This window comes from Sodiomyces alkalinus, assembly GCF_003711515.1.
Source record: "Sodiomyces alkalinus F11 unplaced genomic scaffold SODALscaffold_7, whole genome shotgun sequence".
Classification (NCBI taxonomy): domain Eukaryota; kingdom Fungi; phylum Ascomycota; class Sordariomycetes; order Glomerellales; family Plectosphaerellaceae; genus Sodiomyces; species Sodiomyces alkalinus.
The window spans coordinates 2307647-2330684 of record NW_021167085.1 but is presented as its reverse complement, the minus strand read 5'-3'; the positions used below and the strand labels follow the sequence as shown (position 1 = coordinate 2330684).

The 23038-nt window shown below is 48.6% G+C and overlaps 5 protein-coding genes across 5 annotated transcripts; 2 read left to right on the top strand and 3 right to left on the bottom strand.

The window, feature by feature from the left end:
- Window positions 1–1061: 1061 nt before the first annotated feature.
- On the bottom strand, window positions 1062–2663 carry SODALDRAFT_280589 (TPR domain-containing protein; the record flags this gene model as incomplete). Its single annotated transcript, XM_028608245.1, has 2 exons — window positions 1062–2226; window positions 2302–2663. 2 exons carry the CDS (start codon window positions 2661–2663, stop codon window positions 1062–1064), a joined length of 1527 nt encoding a protein of 508 aa, XP_028465535.1.
- Window positions 2664–3470: 807 nt separating this feature from the next.
- On the top strand, window positions 3471–4348 carry SODALDRAFT_325268 (cytochrome b5; the record flags this gene model as incomplete). The annotated part of the gene is made up of 4 exons (XM_028609967.1): window positions 3471–3561; window positions 3772–3806; window positions 3914–3971; window positions 4167–4348. The coding sequence occupies 4 exons, from the start codon at window positions 3471–3473 to the stop codon at window positions 4346–4348; spliced, it is 366 nt and encodes a 121-aa protein (XP_028465534.1).
- Window positions 4349–6599: 2251 nt separating this feature from the next.
- Window positions 6600–7341, bottom strand: SODALDRAFT_204286 (hypothetical protein). Its single transcript, XM_028607230.1, has 2 exons — window positions 7169–7341; window positions 6600–7081 (listed from the first exon to the last, which is right to left on the bottom strand). Exon 2 carries the CDS (start codon window positions 7059–7061, stop codon window positions 6834–6836), a length of 228 nt encoding a protein of 75 aa, XP_028465533.1. The 5' UTR covers window positions 7062–7081; window positions 7169–7341; the 3' UTR covers window positions 6600–6833.
- Window positions 7342–7618: 277 nt separating this feature from the next.
- Window positions 7619–8361, bottom strand: SODALDRAFT_361461 (hypothetical protein; the record flags this gene model as incomplete). The annotated part of the gene is made up of 4 exons (XM_028614368.1): window positions 7619–7661; window positions 7767–7787; window positions 7871–8017; window positions 8180–8361. The coding sequence occupies 4 exons, from the start codon at window positions 8359–8361 to the stop codon at window positions 7619–7621; spliced, it is 393 nt and encodes a 130-aa protein (XP_028465532.1).
- Window positions 8362–10467: 2106 nt separating this feature from the next.
- On the top strand, window positions 10468–14061 carry SODALDRAFT_204233 (hypothetical protein). Its single transcript, XM_028607229.1, has 6 exons — window positions 10468–10643; window positions 10708–11378; window positions 11454–11726; window positions 11855–12703; window positions 12792–13627; window positions 13717–14061. Exons 2-6 carry the CDS (start codon window positions 10795–10797, stop codon window positions 13782–13784), a joined length of 2610 nt encoding a protein of 869 aa, XP_028465531.1. The 5' UTR covers window positions 10468–10643; window positions 10708–10794; the 3' UTR covers window positions 13785–14061.
- The last annotated feature ends 8977 nt before the right edge of the window (window positions 14062–23038 follow it).

Sequence of the window (23038 nt, the reverse complement as noted above, 5' to 3'; positions counted from 1 at the left end):
GCGCATATCCCGACATTTGGGAGACCTTTTCGCTGCGCTCGCGCAAAAGGGTAGGCTGAATTTGCGGCCCCCGCAGAGGGTGGACGCTCACGCAATGGGCGTGAACATAATAAGGCGGCTACCGGATCTGCATAGGTAGGGAATTCACTGATGGACCCCCTGTCCAAATTACAACCCCTCCATTTCTTGTGCCTTCAACATACACTACAGTACGTACAGAGAGTGGGATTGTCGGACCCCCGAGTCCGCGATGGCGCGAATACGAAGTAGAAGCCTGCTTTTGTTTCTCGTCTCGGCCCGGCATTTTCGATGCCGGGAGCTAACATGCTGTGGGACCGTCGCTTCTTGAAATCCCTAGCATCAACAACTTGGCCGGTGCGAAGAAGGCTGTAGGCAAGTCACGGCTCATATCATAGTGCTGTCTACGCCAACCTGATGTCACTGTTCAATGGCGGATTTAGACGATAGACATGGAGCGCCACGCCTCGTGGCACGACGTATGTAATCGATGGCCTATCGCCCAGTGAGCAGACGCTGCAGACAATGTCCTAGCTATGGCGTATATTTGAGGCTCGGCGATCCCGGCACAGTCGGCATTTGAACCCCCTTCCCCCCGGGGCTCTTTTCCACCCCCTAATCGCTAAACGCAAGGCTCTTGGCTCGTCTCGGCGTGACGTTTTGGGTATGAGAGATCGGTCTGTCTTCGGAGGTACGGGTTTATAAAAAGCATATGGCGACGGGTGATCTGTGGCGTAGTTACTTGCTGTCGCGTTTGCCTATGGCTGAGCGGTTGATCCCATGGCAGATCCCGAGTACACCGTACGTTGTACGTTGAACGTTGCATCAACTGGCAACCTGGGGAGCCGCGATGCCACTACGAAGGTTATCACAGAAAACAAGGTGCCTGAAGTGAAGTGTATTGCCAAACAGCGAGGACGAGGAGAGGAGTCATCGCTGAGCCGAAGCTTCAAACACTCTCTACACCGATGGTATGTATGGTGATTCTCTCGTCGGTACAAGAGAATGGCAAACAGTCAATCAACGTTGCAAGATGGTCGACTCTACACGTCGCCAGCAGTCCTGAGATTCCGCAGGCCGGCTTCTGCCTGTGTGACGCCTTGCTCAAACTCGATCTTGCGGCTCAGCTCGATGCATTGCTGAAATCGACGGCGCGCTTCCGCAACTTTACCCTGCATGGCGGCAATATCCCCCATGTTGGACAGTGCAACGGCGCAGGCCTCGTCACACTCAGGGGTCCTCTCACTCGCTTCCACGTCCTTGGCATGGCGTCTGGCGTTGCGGGCCCAGTTCCAGGCTGCCTCGAGGAAGCCGTCGCGCGTGGTCGGCATGCCGGAAGCATCGACGGCATTTGATACGGCCGGGGCGTTGGGGATCGGTTCCGAGGCGCTGCTTAACACGGGGTGCTGTGCGAAGGAGACGGCTAGGTTGTTCATAATGGTGGGTCGGTGACACGGACTCTGGCAGAGCCGCAGGGCCTGGAAAAGCAAGGGCACGGCGAGGTGGAACTGCGACTTGGACTCGTAATGCTTGGCAAGCGACTCCATGGCGCCGCCAAACTCCTCGGGCGAGAGCCAGCTCCCTTCCTCCGGTTTGACGCCCTCGGTAGCTCGCCTCCTTGCCTCGGACAAGGCGGTTTCGACGGCCCACGTCAGACGAGTCTGGGCGTTCTCGGAATCGTTAACGTGATCGTCGGCGTAGAGCTCGCCGAGTTTTGTGCTCGTGCCCACGGCCTTGGCGAGCAGGCGGTTGCGCTTCCGCCATAGGTTCTCCGGGACTGATTCGTCATCGTCCTGATCGTTATCGTCGCCCTTTTTGACGACGGGCACATTCCCTGATTTGTCGACGGTGCCATCCGCGACGGCCTTCTCCATGGCGTCGACCCATTTGGTGCAATCCTTCCGCACCGATTCCAGGATGGTGATGGCGCCCTGGTAGTTGCCAATCTTCTCCAGCCAAGCAGCGGTCTGAATCCTGATGCCCAGGACCTCATCCGAGAAAGGGTCGAGACCCAGTTCATCGCACTGCTCCAGAGCCTTCTTATACCACTTCCTGGCCAACTGAGGATCCGGCTGCATATTCGTGTAGTAAAGGGCGCGCCGAAGAGACTTGGCAATGGCGGGAGGGTATCGGGTGAACTGGGGCGCATAGAAGTAGTTGATGCAGACATTGACAATGTAGGCCGATATGCCCATGAGGCCGGCGAGACTAACCACACGAACGGGAACGTCAGCAAGACGACTGTGAAATTTGCAGGAAGGTGGGAGGAGAGAGAAAACGTACATGGCGAGGGCAGCCACGAGCTCCAGGGGGCTCTCTCGATAGAGCTTCTTGATCCCACTTGGAGTTAAGGAGGAGAGGATTCCACGGAGAGAAAAAGAGCGCCGAAGTAGCTGCCACGGCGTGGGCGGCACGACATGCCTAATGTTAGGCTTGCCGGAGCTACCTGAGGGCTTATTTGATGTGGATTGTTGGCGGGCCTTGTGAGAATCTAGTATTGTAGTGGCAATCCATGGTCGTGCAGTTCGGAGTGAGGAAGAGAGTGAGGTGGAAGAGGAAGTATTCAAGTACGGTGTTCGAGCTGGAAGGAGATGGAGGGAAACTCGAGCTCGGTTGAGAGCGCGAAACGAGGAGAGGTGCGTCATCGGCATCGTGGCCAGCGCATTCGAGGGGCGGGGAGGAACAGTGACTGTGACGCAATGCTAAGATGGCAGTATTTGAAAGTATGTGATTACTAAATGGGGATATTTGTTAATGTGTTGTGTATCTGTAGTTCTGGTGATTATGTCGAAGTTATAACGTGGGGTGGGGGTACGGGAGGAATAGAATACAGTGAAGCTCGTCGTGAAGCCTGCGAAGCCTGTTGATATGATGTATTACGGAGTACTTTTCTTTTCCCTTTTAAATTATTTTCTTCCCTTTTTCCTTCTTCTTTTTTTCCGTTGGACGACGTCAAAGTCTCTGATGGCTGACTAAGGATTGTCACAGGGGACACTCGTCTGGTGGACCGCTGTACATATCGCAGCCAATCATAGTTCTTCAATTCTTTTGACTCCGAGGTCCGTCGGACGAATCCATGAACTGCGATTAAATGCCCCGCGATTTCGGCATCATGCCTTCGGCGTTGAATGTCAATTACTTTATCCTGGGGAAGCCATCCCCGCTCTCCAATGAAAAGCCTCAAATAATTAGTCCTGAACAGAACAAACCCACTACAACAAGAAGGGACCTGTCGAGGCTTGCTTTGACAAACAAAGAAACAACGAGACAGAAGATATACCGAGTGTTACATTCACGTTTTATTCCAACAAAGTTAATTCCAACGACGTTGCCCTTCGCCCTTTACTTGCTCTCCTCTCATCATTATACCTACCCTCTCACACTCTCACCCTCACGCATTCCTTCGCCTTTACATCTTCCCTTTTCACTTCTCTTTTCTCTACGTCGTAAATATGACAGGAAAGTTTGAGCCCAAGGTCCCCGTCAACCTCGATCCTCCCAAGGATGATCCCATCGCTGTGGAGGAACTCGTGGCAGCGAATGGTAAGTTTCATGTCCAGAGGCGTGGGATCCGTGGAGGGTCCGACTTCCATGCCTGATGCTCAGTTCCCTCCTGTCCTCATATCACCCTCCTGTCCTCATATCAGAATCAACTGCGGCTGGGACGGTTGCGAAAATATTGTCCAAATCGCCCTCTTGTCTGTCACATGCGGCATTTAAGCAAACATCGGATCTCGCTAACGACGGTAATAGGAACGAACGGTGGGAAGACCTATGTTGCCATCAAGGTATGACTCTCGCCATGTCTCCGCGGCTGCGGCATGTCCATCTTCATCTTCTCAACCTCCGGCTCTTCGTGAGAATGATTGCTCACGCCGATCCTCTCAACCTGCAGGGCATCGTCTATGATGTGAGCGGAAACAAAGCCTACCAGCCAGGCGGATCCTATCACGGTACGCATCGCAACCCCTATTCCGGTCACTGGCTGCCTGCAGCAAGACCCAAACCTTCGACGTCGTCCCAATGGGCATTGATGCAGTACATACATCATACATACATACATATGCGGGCCCTTTTTGGGGAACTTTCGTCCCTCCCGAATCAAAGTGCCGAGACATTTTCCTTTTCTAACCCGGTGGAATTTCTAGTGTTCGCCGGCAAGGACGCCTCCCGCGCCCTGGGGAAGACATCAACTAAGGCTGACGATGTACGGCCCGAATGGCAAGACCTCGACGCAAAGGAGCAGGGAGTCCTCAACGACTGGGTTACCTTCTTCTCCAAACGCTACAACGTCGTCGGCCGTGTAGTCGGCGCCAATAATACCGAGTAGGAGGCACGTTAGACGGCGAGAAAGACGACCTTGGGGGTTCAGGGGCATCGGCTCTTCCTTCCGGAATGTAGCATTGCCCTGGATGGCGATTTTACCCTTACCTTTTACGTCTTTTTTTCCGTTTTTTTTTTTTCGCGCCCTATATCGAGGAGGTCTGACTCGATGTAGTGGCCCCGTCAAAAAAGAAGAAAAGAAAAGAAAAGATAAAGAACGAGACAAAAAAATGGGGGAGAGAATGAGTGGCATTGTCTTCCTGCCGCCTCCCATCTACGAATATACGACTTATCGTCTGTTGCTAAGGTATCCACAGGAAAGAGTAAACTACCTTACGTCGATCTTTCTCAGGTTCGCTGTGTGTAAGGTATAACCCCAACACTGCATCTTTGTCCTGCGCAATTCGCCAACCCCGCTATTGTCTCTTCTGCCAGCCTGCCTCATCTGGTGTAGAGACCTCCAACTGTGAGGTTCTGCCCTCTTATCACTTGCATATATTCTCGGAATACGGGCTGTCTCAGCCGAACGTAACAGTCTCATGCATGATCTCGTTCCGCGCGCATAAGATCCCCGCTTGTTGATTCTGATTCCCCGGTTACCGGTCCAGACCTCTCTCCCAGGCCAAGGCTAGGACGGGCCTATGCTAGGAGCTGCTGATATCCTGAACACCCCGGGCCTGGCTCATGAGAGGGGGAGAGGGGTGACAAGCTGTAATATATGCTATGTATGTACGTTATGTGCAAACTAATCATCTCGATTGGCTTCAGGTCGCCCTCCAATCTTCGTCTGTGGCTTCCAAGGGGGGCACGTAACCGCCGTGTACATGCACCCGCGCGCGGAGAGTCTCCTCTATGCGGCTCACAACCGTCTCCGCGCGCGGGGTTTCTAAACACAAGAAAGCATGCCATATCAAGCCGGAAGCCGGTGCATGTCTCCGCAGAACACGCAGTCCTGCCGAGGACTGCCTCCATGGCGTGAGTGGTACGGAGGGAGGGACAAAAAAAAAAAGGGGGTGTTAGTATAACACGACCCAGGTGACGGATTTGTCTGCTAACCCCTGTGCAACCCCAGATGCAGCACGCGAATTACGTCTCTGTCACAACTCCCCGGTTCCCTCCCCCCTCTGCCTTAGTGTTTTCGCGGGGAGGTTCCGCGGTGCCGAGCTGTGAGTCGAAAATGCACGAATTGCACATGTGGGCTGGGTCTAGGAGTAGGAGAAAACGAAAACTCTGCTCACCTTCCCCCGCCGTGTCCTTCAGTTTGGGGCTTTGACGTGATGCATGTTGAGGTCTAGGTATCTGCAGCGTATGTAAAAGAGACTAATATCTGTTTTGATTCCGATGCGGAATCCCCGCCCAAAAAAAGGGGGCGGACATGGGCCAGCCACCCAAGAAACGTGTCGAAATGGGCGGCGAGCCCACGGGCTAGAACAAGATCTCCGAATGCCTGCTATTCCTCGCTCTCCTCGAGGTCATCCCAGCTTCACAGGCCATACATGAGGTCGGCAGGTGTCGCAAAGCTTGGCCTCGTCAAGTCTATTTGGGGCGCCAAAACCGGACACCCCGGGATTCACAATCTTGAACCGGCTAGCTTCACGGCATCGGGTGGGGGAGGACTCGAAATGCCAAGTCAAACTCGCCGGAATACAGGCGGCCAGGAACAGGGAAGACTATTTCACCAGGTGGTGATAGGATTGGACGAGTCTGGAGCGACCGCCGTGGGACAATATGTCTGTTTAGTTCATGCGAAGCGACACCACCGGTGAAGTACACGCCAAGATGTCTAGACACACGCAGATGGGGAGGGGAGGTTGTGAGGTTGTGGACCTGTGGTTGGTTCAGCCGCTCAGGTTGGACCTTGTGGTTCACTGCGACAGCAACTGATAGGAGGATCATGCTCTTCGTGTAGAGTCTCTCAGCAGAACGGAACTTCCCACTGGATCTGATATGATGATAGATAGTGGGCATAACAGACAGGACACGCAGGACAGCGGATGCCTTTTCACGTCTTATCTACCCCAACAACCTTGCCTTGTACCGCAAGGATGATGAAAAACAGCTGATTGATACATAACTCACATGCTGAAAGGACCGGATGATATCTGGCTAAGGTAGCCTGGGAGTGACATCTCCATCCGATGTCATTCTCCCCGGGAAAACATACGTTGTCTAACCCCGAACACACCCCAGAAGCTTGATTCTGGGCTCATGACGCCGTTTTCTTGCTTCCTCCTCGTTGTGCCTCAGCACTCAAACCCATCTGATAGCACATAGATACCGGCTATTATCATTACCCCTTTTCCTCCTGTTATACCGCTGCATTCTCCCACAATGATGATACACGGCCAAGACCGGCTCAATCGCTAATTGTCAAAGAAGCCCCCCCCCCCCAGTGCCTTCTAGATGTTGGACTGCACAGGGTTTCCCAACTCCAGTCCTCGGGAAGATCTGAACGCGGTAAAGGGAGACTGAACCACTGAACCCAAACGCCCCTATTGTCGACCGGGAGCTCGGAGAAGAGACTGGCCGAATTGTTGTTGGCTGTTTTCATGCCATCTCGCGATGCATTGCTCGCAAGGGATCGCTTGTTGCCACGATTTTCGAAGGACTTTCACGCCGAAACATTGGTGGTTGGGGTCGTTGCGGGCGAAGTGGCAGTACGACTTGAGCCTCACCACAGAGTGGCTGCAGGTAAAGAGAAACTCCTCCCAATCGCACATTATGGTCGTCCTCGGTGTCCCTGGTGTGATGCCAATCGTATCAGTTATCTTGGTTGCCTCGAATGAAGGTAGGTCAAGCCACCCCTGGGTTCGAAGCGCCAACTTACTGTCTTGTGGCTAGACTGCTATCAAGCTCTTGAGATGCCTGGGGGTGGGGTTTTCCGGGGCAACTTGTCGCGGTGTGGATTGTGACGATATCAGAGACTGGATGCAATGAAGGGGCTCCGTGTAGTTCATAGTCTGACGAAGTAGCTGTCCCCTTTTATAGTAGAAGCATCCCGTATCTGCGTAGGAGGAGGGCCTCGGGGTTCGTCCATCTCGAACGGCGGCTGCTTCCTCTATCACGCTGCAGCTGGCCAGGAAAGGGCATCAGAACTGCAGCCATAGTATGCAGCCATGGCGAGGGTCGTTTTTGAGATACAGACAGGTTGTCCTGATGAGACACAATGTCGTCTGAAAGTGGCATGAATCTGCCTCCTCCAGACATGGGAGTTGCCGGCCTGTTCTGACAGATACTTTGCCCTTTCCCCTATATTCCTTCGTATACGCTTCATGCTTCATGTATGCAAGACGTGGGGGTTGCGTCGGAATGCCCCACGGCTGTGCATGGATGGCATGTTCAGTAAACCGGGGGGCCATGTAGTAGCAAGTGGCTCGTCAAGAAGGGGCCATCGTACTAAGACGTCGGGATAACGTGCGTGTCACGTAGAGCTCGCAGTGCGGAATCTATACACGGCAGATTGTTGATGTGATGTGGATACCTAAGGTATGGGTGTGGATGTGGGGGTGGGCGTGGATGTCAGAAATACGATTCGTATGTATCGCTGAAGCCGCTGAAGACGCCCAAGCGGCTGCCGAAGAAGCACACCATGGGTGTTGGTGCAGCATGATTGCATGGAATGAAGAAGAACGCACGCCGGGGCAGTGTGGCAACGGGGTTATTTGGGCCTAGTCGACTTGCGTGTTGCGTGTACGTAATATAAAGCGCTGATGGCAGCTATTGTCGCGCTTGAATGCGGGCGTAGACGACTCTTCAAGTTGTGACCCGTCCCTTCTGATCTATTTCTGGGGAAGCACTTCATAACAACCCGGATTCGAAGCCCGTTACACGTTCCTACCTCAAGTTAGACGCGGGGGGTCGGCCGTGAGAAATATGCGGGCCCCCGGATTTCTTTGACCTCTCCAGAAACAGATAAGCAAACCTGGCAGTCCTCGAGGAAAGCCCTGCAGTAACGCTGTGGAGATTCATGCCCTGGATGGATGAAGGTGGGCAAACAGTATGGGGTGTAGACGACTCCATGTGGTGCGGTGCGGAACAGATTTGAAAAAAAGGGGGGAGGGGGGAAATAAAATAAAATAAAATCAATAAAAATGAATGGAAAGGCGAACGAAGGTCCAGACTCAGTACCTACCCGTGGCGTAATGGGGAGCAAGAACACAACACTGTAGATAGGTAACGAACCACCGAATATGGAGAACCTGATATGAAGTACGCACGCGGAGAAGAAAAAAAAAGAAAAGAAGAAAAAAAAAAAAAAGCGCAGACTAGACCGCGAGGACAACCGTGTAGCTCGCATGGTAAGCTGGCAAACAGCCCACCTGCAAGTTTGCAGGACACCTTTCTCGAAGAGAACGGATCAAACAACATGTCGACACTCGTAGCTGAGACAAGCAGGACGAAAATGCTTGCCACGGTTGATGCTGGTGTGGAGATGTCCCGGACTGTACGGAACCACTGCCTAGATGTCGAGGGACAGTGGCTAGAAACGCGAAACCAGCTTTCTCTCGTGGCACGACGGGAGACCAAACAGGACAGGTTGTGGCTGATAGTTCTGGAAGCAAACATTGGGGATGGGGGACCGTGAGAGGGGACCGTGTCTGCCACCAGGATTTTGGTGTCACAGTTGATCAAAATTAGGGGCCAGTCGGCAGTGGAGTTGTCTGCATCCCAAGGGCCTAGAACAATGAGGAATTTGCCATGGTTCACGTCCATTTAAGAGCCAGTCGATTGAAGCAAGCCGTCGTCCGTCCCCAATCGCCCGCGTCTGGCATCACGAGTGTCGTGGGCAGAGACGACTTGAAATATCTCTCGTTATCCAAGGTGCTTTCATGTGAGAAACGTCGACTTGGCATGTCTGATTGAAGGCCCCTGGATAGTGGAGACGAAGGCTGCAGAGTACGCACGTGTTCGTTGAGGTTGAGAACACGCTACCCCGAGAATCATGGGCAAGATGATTCTAGCAAGAGAAATCAATGCTTAGGCGCGGCCTCACCCACTTTGTGCCCGTCTATGGGACGCCCGACGACGTGGGCGTGGCTGATGGATGAGCCGCTAGGGAAAGGTCCATATTACATATAAAGCGTTCTGTCCAAGATTTTGCGTGGAAGTCTCGGAGTGCCTGGCTTGCTAGGTTTGTGATTTGGGATGCGTAATGGAGCAGAAAGAAGATGTGGATAGCATCTTTTTTCAGGAAACTGACAATCTACGGAATAATAACGGACGGAGCACGCAATAGGTAATCACGGTACCTGATGGATACAGGTACGGACAGACTCGATGGCTGGGTACTTGCCTTTACCTACCTAATAAGGTCGTACGAAGTGAATTCTTGTTGCCTCACTCCAGTTACTGTTACATTAGGACCCACATTGGTTGCCTAACACGTGGACCTCGTGTATTCTCGCTCATTGATTGGCTTGCCGACAGAGAGAGACGTCGACCTCTCCATCGCCGTTGCCCTCACCGAAATCGAAACAGAAGGGGGGAAAAAAAGCAAGAAGAAGAAAAAAAAACCCCGAACTGGGAGGGGAGGGGATGCTTGTGACTCCAACTCAGGAAAAGACATTCATCGACCGTGACCATTTCTCATTTTCAAATCTACGAGGGCGTGTCGCTTCATTTACACCTTACCGTTCCGCGGACTGAGTGAATACTCTATTCTAGTCTCGTACGCGGTTTTACCTTTCGTTCGTCCTTGGTCGAGACAGAGACACGAACCAAGACGCAGACCTCCACAGACAACAGGCACGCCGCCCACACACTTCGCGCACAGCCACATCGCCATCTCTGCTCTATCGCTTTGCCAGACTACCGCTTCCATTGTTGAGTCCACTGGCTCTGCACCTAACACAACGCAACGCATTGCTTTTTAATGTGCTCGACCACCAGGTTCTCTTATCATCAACCACTTCCCACTCAAGCCTTGATTACGTCTTAGGCCGCGTTATCTTTTTCTTCCCTCCCCTCCCCTCCTCTCCCGTCCCCTCCCTTCCACCTCAGCCTCACTCTTGGCGCACGTCCCTGTTCGGAGACCGAAAGCTAGCGGCTTTACCACCGTCTCTCCTAATCGATCGACATTTTCCTTCAAATCTTCCTGGTGCTCCCTCTGTCAAGGCCGGTCTCGAGGTGGAGGTCTCGAGGACTTGGCTTTGGCTTGTGGCTCATTTATTTCCCGCACCTCACGAGACGAGCCGAGCCGTCTTCTGGCATACATTGGCTCTTCCAGTCTTTCTTGTCGTACTATGCCAAAATATCCCACAATTCTTCCTCATCCCAGAATTACTGTAAAACAAGGTCTTTGGGTATGCTCCCATCCCCGTGCGCCTCGCTTTCCCCCCCTTCCTTCTGACAGCGCGTCAGCTTGAGCCCACGCCTATGACGCATCGCCTTAACTGGGATTCATCCGTCTCTTCCCAGCGCTCTCCATAGACTCAGTTTTTGCGGACCCTGTGTATGGACTTCTACTTCAAATCGTGCAACCGACCTCCCTCCGCCATGGAGCCACCCGGCGTGCAGAGGCCACCGTCGAACAACTTCGATGCGCCTGTCCACAACTGGCCCCCGGCATACAACCTGTTCAATTTCTACCAAGCGCCTCCCGATGCCGACCCTTGGGTGCCCAAAGGCGTCATTCCGGAGCGCCATCATGGTCGCGAGAAGCCCGGAGCTATTGCCTCCCGCGAGGCAGGCCCGTCCCTCTCCGGATGGCGAAGTGCCGCTCCCTCCGAATGCGATACCATGCCTCTGGTGCCTGCACCGTCTGACTCGGGCTACGAGACCCGCGAGAGCTTGTCTCTCTTCGAGGGCATGGACCGGAGCCAGGACACCCAGAGCATCACTGGCCAGATGGTGGACTACCACCCGTTTGCGGGCCTCTCTTCGGACTCCTTGTCCCGTGACATGAACATGAACTTGCACGCCAACAGTTGGCCTCACCCTGCAGGCTCAGCCGGCCTAGATTGTCAAAGCGTTGCTCCCCGCAATGAGCTCATTTGTCTTGTGTGTCGGAAAACGGTCAAAACCAAGTCTCAACTCGCGTATGGGGCCTCTTTTCCAGTTCGAGCTGGGTCGAAGATCGTGTGTGTGGTCTCGTTAACTAACATCATTCCCAGAAAACATCACCAACGACACAGCAAGCCGCACAAGTGCGACGTTCCAGGCTGCCCTCGCCAGGAGGGCTTCAGCACGTTGAATGACTTGGATCGCCACAAGCGAAGCCTGCATCCCGACTTGGCCACCGCAGGCCCACGATATCGTTGCCACCTTGATCAATGTCAAAACAAAGATAAGCTCTGGCCGAGAGCTGATAACTTTCGCTCTCATCTCAAACGTGTTCACGCCATAGTTCTGAGTCCAGATGAGGATCTGATTGGATTTGTTGTTCCGTAAGTCTTTCTTTACCTCGCCTTCCCCGCCCCTTTTGCGCCCTCCCCCCCCCCCCCCCCCCCCCCCCCCCCCCCTCCCCCCCCCCCCCCCCCCCCCCCCTCGATCATTATATCTAAACATTCCTCAGATCTGCCTCCTGTACTCCCATCGTGCTGCCCCTTAACCAATCCAACCTCGAGGGCGTTGGTTCCGCCATGGAGTCGAGCTATCTTGAGTCCACTACACTTTTGAACCCCACACTTTCTCTTGATCCCAGGTCACAGAACCTTGCTATGTCACATGTTTCGTCTCAGGAAGCCGGCCCATGGGCCGACTCACAACCTCCTCAATTGGCGCCGACGGTCACGGTCTCGGACATATCTCGACCTGTGTATGTCAATCAGGATAAACCCCAGTCTGTTTCTGGCCCAGTCTCCGAGCTTCCAGACATGGCTTTGTGTGCGTCTTTTGGCTCATCACCACCTCGCGCCCCCGGGACTGGCTATGTGGTTTCGGCGCGAGCAGCTGAGTGCTATACATCGAGCCAGTATGGGGGTGAAGGCGATGGAATAACCAGTGGCCACATGTTCATTTCGGAACCGAAAGAAAAGGAAAACGTCGAAACAACGGAAGGTGACGACGAAAGCCAAGATGACGATTCCCAGCATCAGTCGCCTGCTGGCTCCAATCAATGCGACCCTGTAGACCAAGAGAATTCAGGTTCGGCCGTGTTCGAACGATGCACCACTCTCTCGAACCCAGCACCCCCTGCTACGACAAGAAGGGCAGGAACAGAGACGCCCAGCGAGATGGACATGGACGATCGAGCACTGTGGGCCTTGTTGCAGAAGGTTCCCAAACGCTTGCTTGAGAAATTCGTGCAAGAATCCGGAGCACATCCTGTCAGGGATTCACCCGCCTCAACCGCACCGGCTAAAGCCTCGCTACCCACATGCTCTACCTGTCACAAAACCTTTGCGCGGCAGTGTGAGCTCAGGTAAGACTTGTCCCTCGATTCCCCTACGATTCCCCTACGGTTCCCCTGCTACTATTGATTCCTCCAACACTCGAGTGTGAAACCACAGGAAACACCAGAGGAGGCACGATAAGCCATACGGCTGCACATTTCCCAACTGCCACAAGAAGTTCGGGAGTAAAAACGACTGGAAGCGGCATGAGAACAGTCAGCATTATCAACACGAAGTGTGGGGATGCAATGAACAGTCCGCAACGTCCCCCGACACACGGTGCGGCAAGGTCTTCCCCCGCCGCGCGCTGTTGAGGCAGCACCTGCAGACGTCTCACTGCGCGGCAGCGGGAGGACCCCTGGCGGAAAAGGAACTCGACGAATGCCGCGTGGACCAGAATGGGGAACCGAGGTTCTGGTGCGGTTTCTGCTCTCAGATGGTGGACACCAACCAGCAAGGGCTGCATTCTTGGGCTGAACGCTTCAACCACATCGACGACCACATCTCCGGGCGGAACGACTTGGCCAAGAAGACGATGGCAGAGTGGAAGAGCATTGAACCCGATATGGACGCGCTCGATGTAGCTCTCCTCAGCCCGCCTCTTATGAGGCCAGTGGAGAGGAGTTATGGTGACGCCACCCCAGTCCAGGCAGAAGAGGAGTTGCCCCAGTCTTACCCGAAAACCCCCGGGAAGCGAAAGCCCCATGACGATGAGGGGGCAGAGGAGTTCCAACCGAAACGGACGAGGAGAGAAGGGAATCTGATGTGGACCTGCGTGAGTTCCCAACCGCAACCACACTACTGGGGCAGCGATTCGTGCTTACATTGGGGGATAAACAGTGCCATTGCTCGATGGAATACAACGCGGAATTCGACTCTCTTTGCGTGTCTACGGACGGATGCAAGCATAGACGGTGCTGTAACTGTACCATGGTCGAAATCAAGCACGGGTAGTAAGTGTAAGGGCGGTGGCTCGCGACTAAATCACGAATGCACATGGCTCATGACGGGAATACCGGGTTTATGACACGATGAAGTCTAGCCGATTCAAGGGGCACGTTTTTACGAATGGATGACATGACCCTTGGGAACGTTAAGGGACTAGCGTAGTAGGCGTTTAGGACAGCTTGGGTTACATGTATGAGAAAATATCATGCAATAGAGATAAGGAAGAACAGAGAGAGGAGTGTGTGTGTGGAAGAGATGCTCATTTCCCATACATGGCCGTTATGTACGATTCACCGCCCACGGACCCGGTTCATGGCTCTGGAGCGATGCCACGCATCGGGCATGATCCAAGCATACAGGTACGCGTAGCCAGTTAGGTACTCGGGCTCGAGCGTAAACAAAAAAAACAGAGGATACATATTCGGACATAAGCCGGGACGATATCGACCCACTGATTTTCGCCACCCGGGCGTCTGGGACCAGGATCCCAGTGTACGTTGTACCTAGCGGCGCCTAGAGTTGACGGAACAGCGGTGTCGTAGTCGGACCTCCCCACCAGAGAGCTTGCCCCGCGGAATGAAGAGGAGAAGCGGTAGCTACCTTAGGTAGTTCTTATTCCAAAGGGAAGAGGGGAAGAGGTCTAGTTTAGTTTTCGCCCGGGCTACAGATTGAGAAGACATTAGGATGGGCAAAGGAATGACATGGGGAAAAGTTAGTTAAATGGCTGCAGGATGGAGAAAGAGGCTTGGAACAAAACCCGTTCGACAAGGGTACGTTTTGCTTGTGAGTTGGCGGACTTGTCTGAAAGCCGGCTTTACGGTCGCTTGCCTGGGGTTCTGACGGATACAATGTACGTTATTTAACTTGGCAGCACAACGGTTGATTCGCGAAATTAACGGTTCTAGAACGGACGTCAGGTTTATTCTTACCTACCTTAGGTATATAGGTAGGTAGGTAAGGTACTCTGTAATTACAGTATAATCGAGAAGACCTCGTGTACTCTGGAGACCGCAGTGCCAAAGAAGACCCCTGATATAGTGGGTCCACTACCTACCTACCTTAGTGGGTAAATAAGGAAAAGAGTTGTCCTTGGAACCACTAGTTATCCTTGGAAAAGCCCTCTTATCCTCAGTATCCGTTCTATCTTTTAATATATAGCAGGCCTTAATTATCAACTAATAGGAAGTACGGGAATTTCACTTTAAAGTGATTTTATTAGTCTATAGAAGTTCTACGTCTTCACGAAGCTATCGTGAGAAGGCAGGGGTAAGGGGGCAGAAGGCAGGAGTAATAGGTAGGTAGATAGGTAGGTTATATAGTAGGCGGTACGGTTATTCTGCTATATAACTCTACGATTAGGATCTTCTTCTTTTCTACAGCTTTAAGATCTTCTTCTATTACGGGTTAGCCCCGATATAGAGGATCTGGCTATACTCTGGATCTTCCTAGCTACGCGCTTAGTTAATAGACCTATATCGCCTAGCCATCGCCACCTTATAGCTAGCCTAGCGCTATAGACTTTTCTCCTTTTTCTTCTTCCTTCTTTAGTTCTAGATAATCTATTATTACGACCTTACTTATACCACGACCTATAACTAGTCGTTAATATATCTAGAACTTAGCGATACCCACGCGCTACGCTAATAATAGACTAAGATCCGAATACTACCGCCTAGTAACCTATTAGAATTAAATAGGTCGTGGAGTGGATAAGTCGACGCTTCGAAGAAAACGACTAAGCCTTAAATATAAGGCTAGGCCCTCTCCACGAGTAATACACCGATATTAACGCTAGGCTTACCCCGATATAAGAGTATTACTCGGAGATATATTAGTTTATTAAATAATAACGCGCGAGGGAAAAAGCCGATAAGCGATAACGCCTATTAGTCGAATAGCTTATAGCCTAGCTTCTAGGATCGCCTACTCCGTAAAACCTAATACCGCTAAACCTAAATATTCCGGCCCTCTTATAGACCCTGATAATTCTTACGCTAGTAGAATCCACGCTATCTCCGGTCCCTTTACCGGCGCTTTAGCTAATAATAATAATAGTAGCACCCCGTAAGACCATCGATAGCCCGGCGAAGTTTTTAGGGAAGAGGGAATACTATAGCGCGTAGGCCTACGCGATACGGTAGAAGCTTATAATTAATAGCGACCTATTCTAGAATAATATATAAGCCTAGTATACTATCTATAATTACTTAGGACCCGAGGTATAATAGGTAGTATCGGCCTTTTATAAAAGCGATAGGCTAAGTAAGCTTATAGACCCTAATAACTTTATAGCGTACCTTAATTATACTTACCTTAACCCTATAGAATAGTCGTAAGCCGCTTAAGCCCTATATATAATTTAATAACAGTCCGATAAGTCGTTTACTACCTTCTTACCCTATTTTAAAAGATAGATCGCCCTTATAGACGGTACCGAGTGGGAAGCTACCGTATAGATCTTATTCCTTAAGGGAGCGATCACCTCTTAACTTAGGGATAAGCTTATTTTAGCCCGTATTCCCACCGATAACTATACCGCGTAGGTTAACGGTATATAAGAGATCGCCGGGAAGCTTAAGGGTTATTAATTTAAGCGGAATTACGATAAGTAAGCTTAAGAGTACGCGACTACGAAGAAGGATATTAATAGCGATATAAAGATAGGTAGAGTAAACCGCGTTAGCGACGGGAAAACGAAGTAGGAGACTCGAATATACTATAACTATAATAAGAAAGGGTATATTACACGGAATTATGAGAAACTAAAGGAAAACTAAAAAATAGTTCGAAAGGTTAAAGAGTCTTATATAAAGGATTATAATAAGAGCGATAACGAGTCAACTAACGATAACGACTCGGAAAAAGAATAGCTCTAATATAAAAACGGGCGTTAAAGCCGATAGCCGTGATACGGTAGGAGTAGGAAACGTTTGAAGTATATACTAATAACGACCCTATACTTATTATAGCTAGAGTAAATAAACGGCGTATCCTTACCCTTATTAATACTAGTTACGACTACTATACCACTATAAGTAAACGGTTTACCTAAAGACTTTAATTACCGTTAATCGATAAGACGAATCGATTACTAAATAGCTTCTATAACCGCGCAGATACGGCGTTGGAGTGGTTCGGTAGACGGTTATATAACCCCTCTTTTAAGACCGCTGGATCCGCTACCTATATATATATTAAGGACAGACTCGGGATATCCCTATCGAGGGATTATAATATAATTATTATCCTCTTTTGTAATTACTTATTCTACGTTTAAGGTATCTTTCTAGTTTAACTTACGTTGCCCTAATTAGAATAGTGATTACCGATCTATTTCTTCGCTAAAGGTTATAGCGGTGTTAGTTATATTTTAGTTATATATTGTGGTTTCGCTAGACTAAGCTCTTTATCTAATCTTTATCTTAACGATCTAGTGCTACTATGTCTTTATCCAGTTATAATATAGTGCTCGGAGGCGGATTTATTCGGCGTCCCTAAAGTGTTCTAACCCTAATTAGAGTAATAGAGGCGCTTAAGGGAGGTTACGGCCCTCCTAAACGGACTATTAATTAATAACCCTAGGAAGAATATAAAGATAACGACTAAGGAAGGATTTAACGCTTTAAGACCGAGGGGAGATTTACCCTAATAAGATCAGGAAAAGAAATAACTACTTAGGTAAGAGTTAAAGAACTATTAACACTTTTAATTATAAGACCCGCCGCTACGGAGGTGGTAATTATAGGAACGGAAGAAACCAATTAGATCGCGATAGAGTTAGATTCCGGATATAGAATAGACTCGATAAGGGGCTTATAACCCCTATTATTAATTAAAATAGATTCTCGCACGACGGCGAAGAAAAGATAAGACCGCCGAGAGTAGCTTACCCGGATTAGGGTAACTAAACCCTAGCAGACCTAATAAAAAGCTAATACCAAGCATAGGAGCGAAATAACGATACCTTATAAGAGGACCCGATAGTCTAGTAAAGACCTTTACGGACCCTATAAGTAAGTTATAATACTTCTTCGTAAGACTTAGCGTATAATACTTTTAATATTAATATCCGTGAGTATAGCCCTTTTACTAATAGGGAATCTCCTAATTATAGGGGGCCTTTTCCTTTAAGGTGAGTTAGAAAAGCTAGACCCCGAAGATAAATATTATAGAATAAAATCTAAGACTACTATTACCCTCTTGTTAAAGACTTTATTACTCCTATTAAGGCGAGATAATATATATAATAACCTGGCTAGTATCTAGAATACTTATAGGATCTTCTTACTAAACGATTAATTCGAAGAACCTTACCCTAAACGCCCTAACCCTATTATTATTATTCGCCTACCCCCTCGCACTTATACCTAAAATACTATAGATACTTAGAATTAGTATCGCGAGCCTACCCCTATTATTATCGTTAGCGACTCCGATAATAAGGCTCCCTCGCCGGCTATTCCCCCTATCCTTACGCCCGCTACTTCTACTAGCCCTAATTAGGGGAACCACGATATCGGGGCTACGGCCTTACCTCCGCCCGCTTCTAGGCCGACTACTACGTTTACCGTAGCTCCGACTACTATTTCGATAATTACCCCTAATACTACCCTCGGATTAGCCTTTAGATCTGCCCCTGCCTATAAATCGACTACTACCCCTGCCCACCCTATTTTTACTACCTAGCCCGCTTTAAACGCTCCAACTACTACCGCCCCTAAGCATTAATAGCCCCCTACTACCGCTAAAGACCTAATTAAGCTACTATAAGCCCTGATAAGCCGTGACCGAGAGAGTACTATCGCCGAGGTTATTAGAGCCCTACCCCCTACTACCACTACGTCGAGAGTACCCCTAAATCCCCTGGCTATTAAAGCTCCCTACTTTAGTAGTAAGTCCCTCTCCACGTTTCTTTAATAGTATAATAACTATACTAAGCTTAACCGCCTTAGTAAAGCCGATAAAATCGCCTACGTTAACCTATATATAGACACGGCTATTCGTCCCGCCGTCGAACGCCTAATTAAAGAGGTTTAAGCCGCTAAAGGCAGTTAGTCTAATCTAGTCGAGAAGCTTATTAAAGAGTACTCTTATCTAGATCCTAACTACTAACTTAACTTCTCTTATAAGATTTATTAGCTTCGGGTAAAATATAAGACGTATAAGATTAATAGCGTTTATTAGGTTAGGGACTTACTATAGTAAATCACTATCTAGAAGGCTAAGGCAGAGCGGGTCTAAGGTACTTTTATCGAGGACTCTAAGCTCTACGGTATTATCCTTACTATTCTATATAGGGATATCTATATATTTATCGCTAATAAGCTTAAGATTTAAGGCACCCACTTAAGAAAGATAGTTAAGAGCTATAAGCTACTTTTAGACCTACTATGCGAGTAGTCTACGGATATTTAGGAAGTAAAGAGTAAGCCTATAGATAGGGACGCTATACTAGGTATAGCTAAATCTAATTAGCCTAATAGTACCGCTTTCTAGCCCACGATCTTAAGGCGGCCTACTATAGTTTAGGAGTCTATAGCCTCTTAATCGGATATAGATAAGCTCGCCAACCTCCTTAAGAAGTATACTATTTCCCTTATCTATAATAGAGCTAAAGGCGTTAGGGGTATTACCGCCTAAGTACTCGCCCTATCTAAGAGGATAGGTATAGAGAAGGTCTAAGCCCTCCTCGCCACGAAGTCTAATCTAAAGAACGCCTTTTATACCGTCCTTAAGCACGCCCCTTAGCCTACGATAACTGCTTTAGTACACTTCGCCACCCCTAATTAGGCTAATAGTGCCGCTTCCTAGCCTAATAATGCCTAGTATACCGAGGAGATCTACTACGGAGGACCCCGCCCTAGATATAATAACCGGCGTAATAATAGCCGCTCGACCTAGTAACACGATAACCGCCTAGGATAGCAGAGAGGTGCTTAGAATAATGGCTAGCCCCCGCTAGCACGCTATTACTACTACGGCTAAAAAGGGTATCGGAGAGATAACTACCTTATCCTAATCCACGATAGCGCCTATAACCTAGTTAAGTAGGAGTTCCCCGTGTATTTAGTTATAGATTAGACCGGTACCTAGGTAGTCTACCTAAAAAGCGAGCTACGAGTTAATAAGTACTAGCTATACCGACGCCTTATACTATATTAGCTAGCCACTAAGCTTTATAGCCGATTTAAGGAGCTTATAGACCTCTATATTAAGACCTTCTAGCCCGCTACCCTCCCCTATAAGACTAATAAGACTAATAGGCTTATAATTAAGTATATAGTTAAGTAGGTATAGAGGTAGTAGACCGGTTAGAGTGGTTAGGCCACCTAAGCCACTTAAGCCTTAAGGGTTATTAAGGTCACGGGATCTATTAACTTTATTACTGCTAAAGTGTATACTACGTCTATATCTTAATATACTTCGACCGACCCCTAAGACCCTCTTCGTACTACTAGGAGCGGTAGAATTAGTAAACCCACGCTAAAAGTAGCTAGTTCCTCTAATTAGGCCGTTTAATAGACACTAACGACTCTGGAAAGCTCCTAAAGGGTTATAGAGATAGTTAACGACACCGATAGAGACGATAGTCTAACCCCTAATTCGATAACCCCTATATCTAAACCTATTATTACCTCGACTACTACTTAGCCTATCTCGCGAGCCTCGGCTTAAAAGGATACCCTTAACTTATTTAACTAGGAGGCCGTTATATAGAAAGTCCGCGAGAAAAGCCTAAAGCACCTTTTAGAGATAGAGGTTAAGGTTCCTATAGTTTACCTCCTCTTTACTAATAATGCTATCCTCGCGGACTACGAGGAGACGCTAAGGCCGATTAGTAGCTAGGTAAAGCCTTATAAGGTTATCCGCTTAACCCCTAAAAAGGCCTTTTTATAGACTCTTTACCCCTAGGACCCGAATATCCTATATAGTTTACGAATACCGCGACCGCTGCTCCTACGCCTAACGGTGCCCTATCTATCACGCCCGCCCCGATGATTAATAAACTAAAGCCTCCTACTATTTACGCTAAGTATATAACGATACAGGTTAGCCTAACTAAGCGAATAGCTAAGGCCTGCCCTATAAAGAACCGTTTTTACGTAGTTATTAATATAGAAGCTATTTTTAATACTATCCGGCTAGACCTCGTGGAGAAGCTAGGACTACGGGGCCGTGTCGGTAAAAGTAATATCGCGATTAAGGGGATTAACGATATAAATAGGGTAAACTACGCAGGATATCTAGAGAAGCACCTCTAGGTCGGGGACTAGCACGGGAAAATCTATTTTATAGTAATCGAGGGAATAAGGCCTAGGATACTTTTTAGCCTGCCGTTCTTACTTAATAGTCACGCCTCTTTTACTTATAGGGACGGATAGATCGATATAGACTTCGCCTATAAGGATACCCGTATTATTATCCTTATCGCTAGTAGAGAATAGGTCGACGACCGCCCTTATAGATAGAGCTAGCCTAAGTTTAAAAAGGAGGAGAAGCGTTAAGAGGAGGAGGATTTAATTAATCTAAGTATCGGATAATAGGGGGAGGATAGCGTCCCTTATAGTTAGTCCGGGGCCGCTACCTTAATATCGAGTAATAATAGGACTAGCGGTTCGCCCGACTAAGGGGCGAAAGAGAAGGAGGAGGCGAGGAAGGAGAAGGAAAAGAAAAAGAAGAGCGACGACGATATTTTCTTTTATTTAGATAATAAAGACGCTACTACTTTAGTAGCCTTCCTCTTTACGGAGGAGGTAAAGCCCCTAACGAAGAGAATTTATATAGCCTTAAGGGCGATACTATAGAATTAGGGCCGAGGATATAAGAGGTGTATCGCGGAGGCTCCTTATATAATAACTATAACTATATAATAATAACTAATTTATACTAACCACTTATCCTTTTCGACTTTTCTATACCACTATTAGCCTAATTACCTTCATAGCCTCTTAGTCTTATATTTTCGGAAGGGCCGGACGATATAAGATAATTCCTAGATAAAAGCGCTTAAGGCTTTAAAGAAAGAGGAGGATAGTATTATTAGTATAGCCGCGGTTACGATAAAGAAGCTATAATAGCCTAAGAGGAGGAAGTCCTAGGATCTTATTAAAAAAAGCGTATTATTCCCCTGATCCCGAAGGCGTCTTTACTATATAGAAGCCTAAGGCTCTTAAGGTTTACCCTCTTAACGACGTTCCGTCTAATAAAAGTGTCCCCGATAAAGACCCCTACTAGAAGAAGAATATCCTCGTAGAAATTAAAGAGAAAGACTAGGAGCTAGAAGATAAGCGGTTTATTAGCCTGATTATACCGAAGTTTTCTAAAATTATACCCTGTTCACGCCTTATACCTAGAAGACTTAACGCTATCCTAAAGACTATCGACTATTTAACCCCTAAGGAAAAGGAGCTCCTAATAAAGGTCCTTCTAACCGCGAGGTAGCTATTACGTAGAACTAAACTAAGTACGGCCGCTTTAATGAATAGGTAGCCCCTTTATAGAAGATTCGAGCGGTTCCTTATAAGGCGTGGTAGGCGAAGGGGATCCTTATCCCTAAGGCTCTAGAGTCTATAGTCGTGCAGATAATACAGGACCGCCTTAAGAAAGGTGTGATCGAGGAGAGCTATATAGCCTATTATAACCCCTAGTTCCTAGTTAAGAAAAAGGACGGTAATATACGGCTTATTAACTCGGCTACTAAGATTAACGTAATAACCCTTTAAGATACCTTTATACCGCCTAAGGCCGACGAGTTCTCCGAGGATTTCGCTATATATAAGCTTATATCCCTCTTAGACCTTTTTTCCGGCTATAATTAGGTTACCCTTAACGAGGAGTCTTAAGATCTAACTACCTTTATAACTATTATTAGACTCTTTAGGATATATACTCTTCCTTAGGAGGCTATTAATTTAGTGGTCTAGTCTATACGTATTATAACCTATATCCTTTACGATCTTATCCCCTAGTGCTATAGACCCTTTATTAACAATATTATAGTAAAAGGACCGATAACTACCTACGAGGATACCCTAATTAGACTAGGAATTCGCCGTTTTATAGCCGAGTATATCGCTAATATCGATAAAGTGCTTCTTAACGTGGAGCTAGCTAAAGGTATTATTATAGGTATTAAAAGCTAGTAGTATTAGAAAGTAGCTACTATCGTGGGCTATATCTACGGTATTAATAGTTATTCTCCTAAGCAGGCTAAGATTATAAAGGTCTAAGAGTAGGAAAGGTATAGTATAGTTTCTGATATTCGTTTATTCCTGGGTCTTATTACCTTTTACCGAGTCTGGATTTATAAGTTCGCTATTATCGCTAGACCCCTAACCGACCTACTATGGAAGAATACTGCCTTTAGGTGGGAGGAGCCTTAATAACACGCTATAGACGCCCTTAAGAAAGCCCTT

What these genes read in the sequence shown, in the direction of transcription:
- SODALDRAFT_204286 (XM_028607230.1), bottom strand. Translation starts at nt 7,061, where the DNA reads ATGTGCGATTGGGAGGAGTTTCTCTTTACCTGCAGCCACTCTGTGGTG.
- SODALDRAFT_204233 (XM_028607229.1), top strand. Translation starts at nt 10,795, where the DNA reads ATGGACTTCTACTTCAAATCGTGCAACCGACCTCCCTCCGCCATGGAG. An exon ending in CTGATTGGATTTGTTGTTCC is followed by an intron (nt 11,727 to 11,854) that starts GTAAGTCTTTCT and finishes AACATTCCTCAG; the next exon opens with ATCTGCCTCCTGTACTCCCA. An exon ending in GTCGAAATCAAGCACGGGTA is followed by an intron (nt 13,628 to 13,716) that starts GTAAGTGTAAGG and finishes GATGAAGTCTAG; the next exon opens with CCGATTCAAGGGGCACGTTT.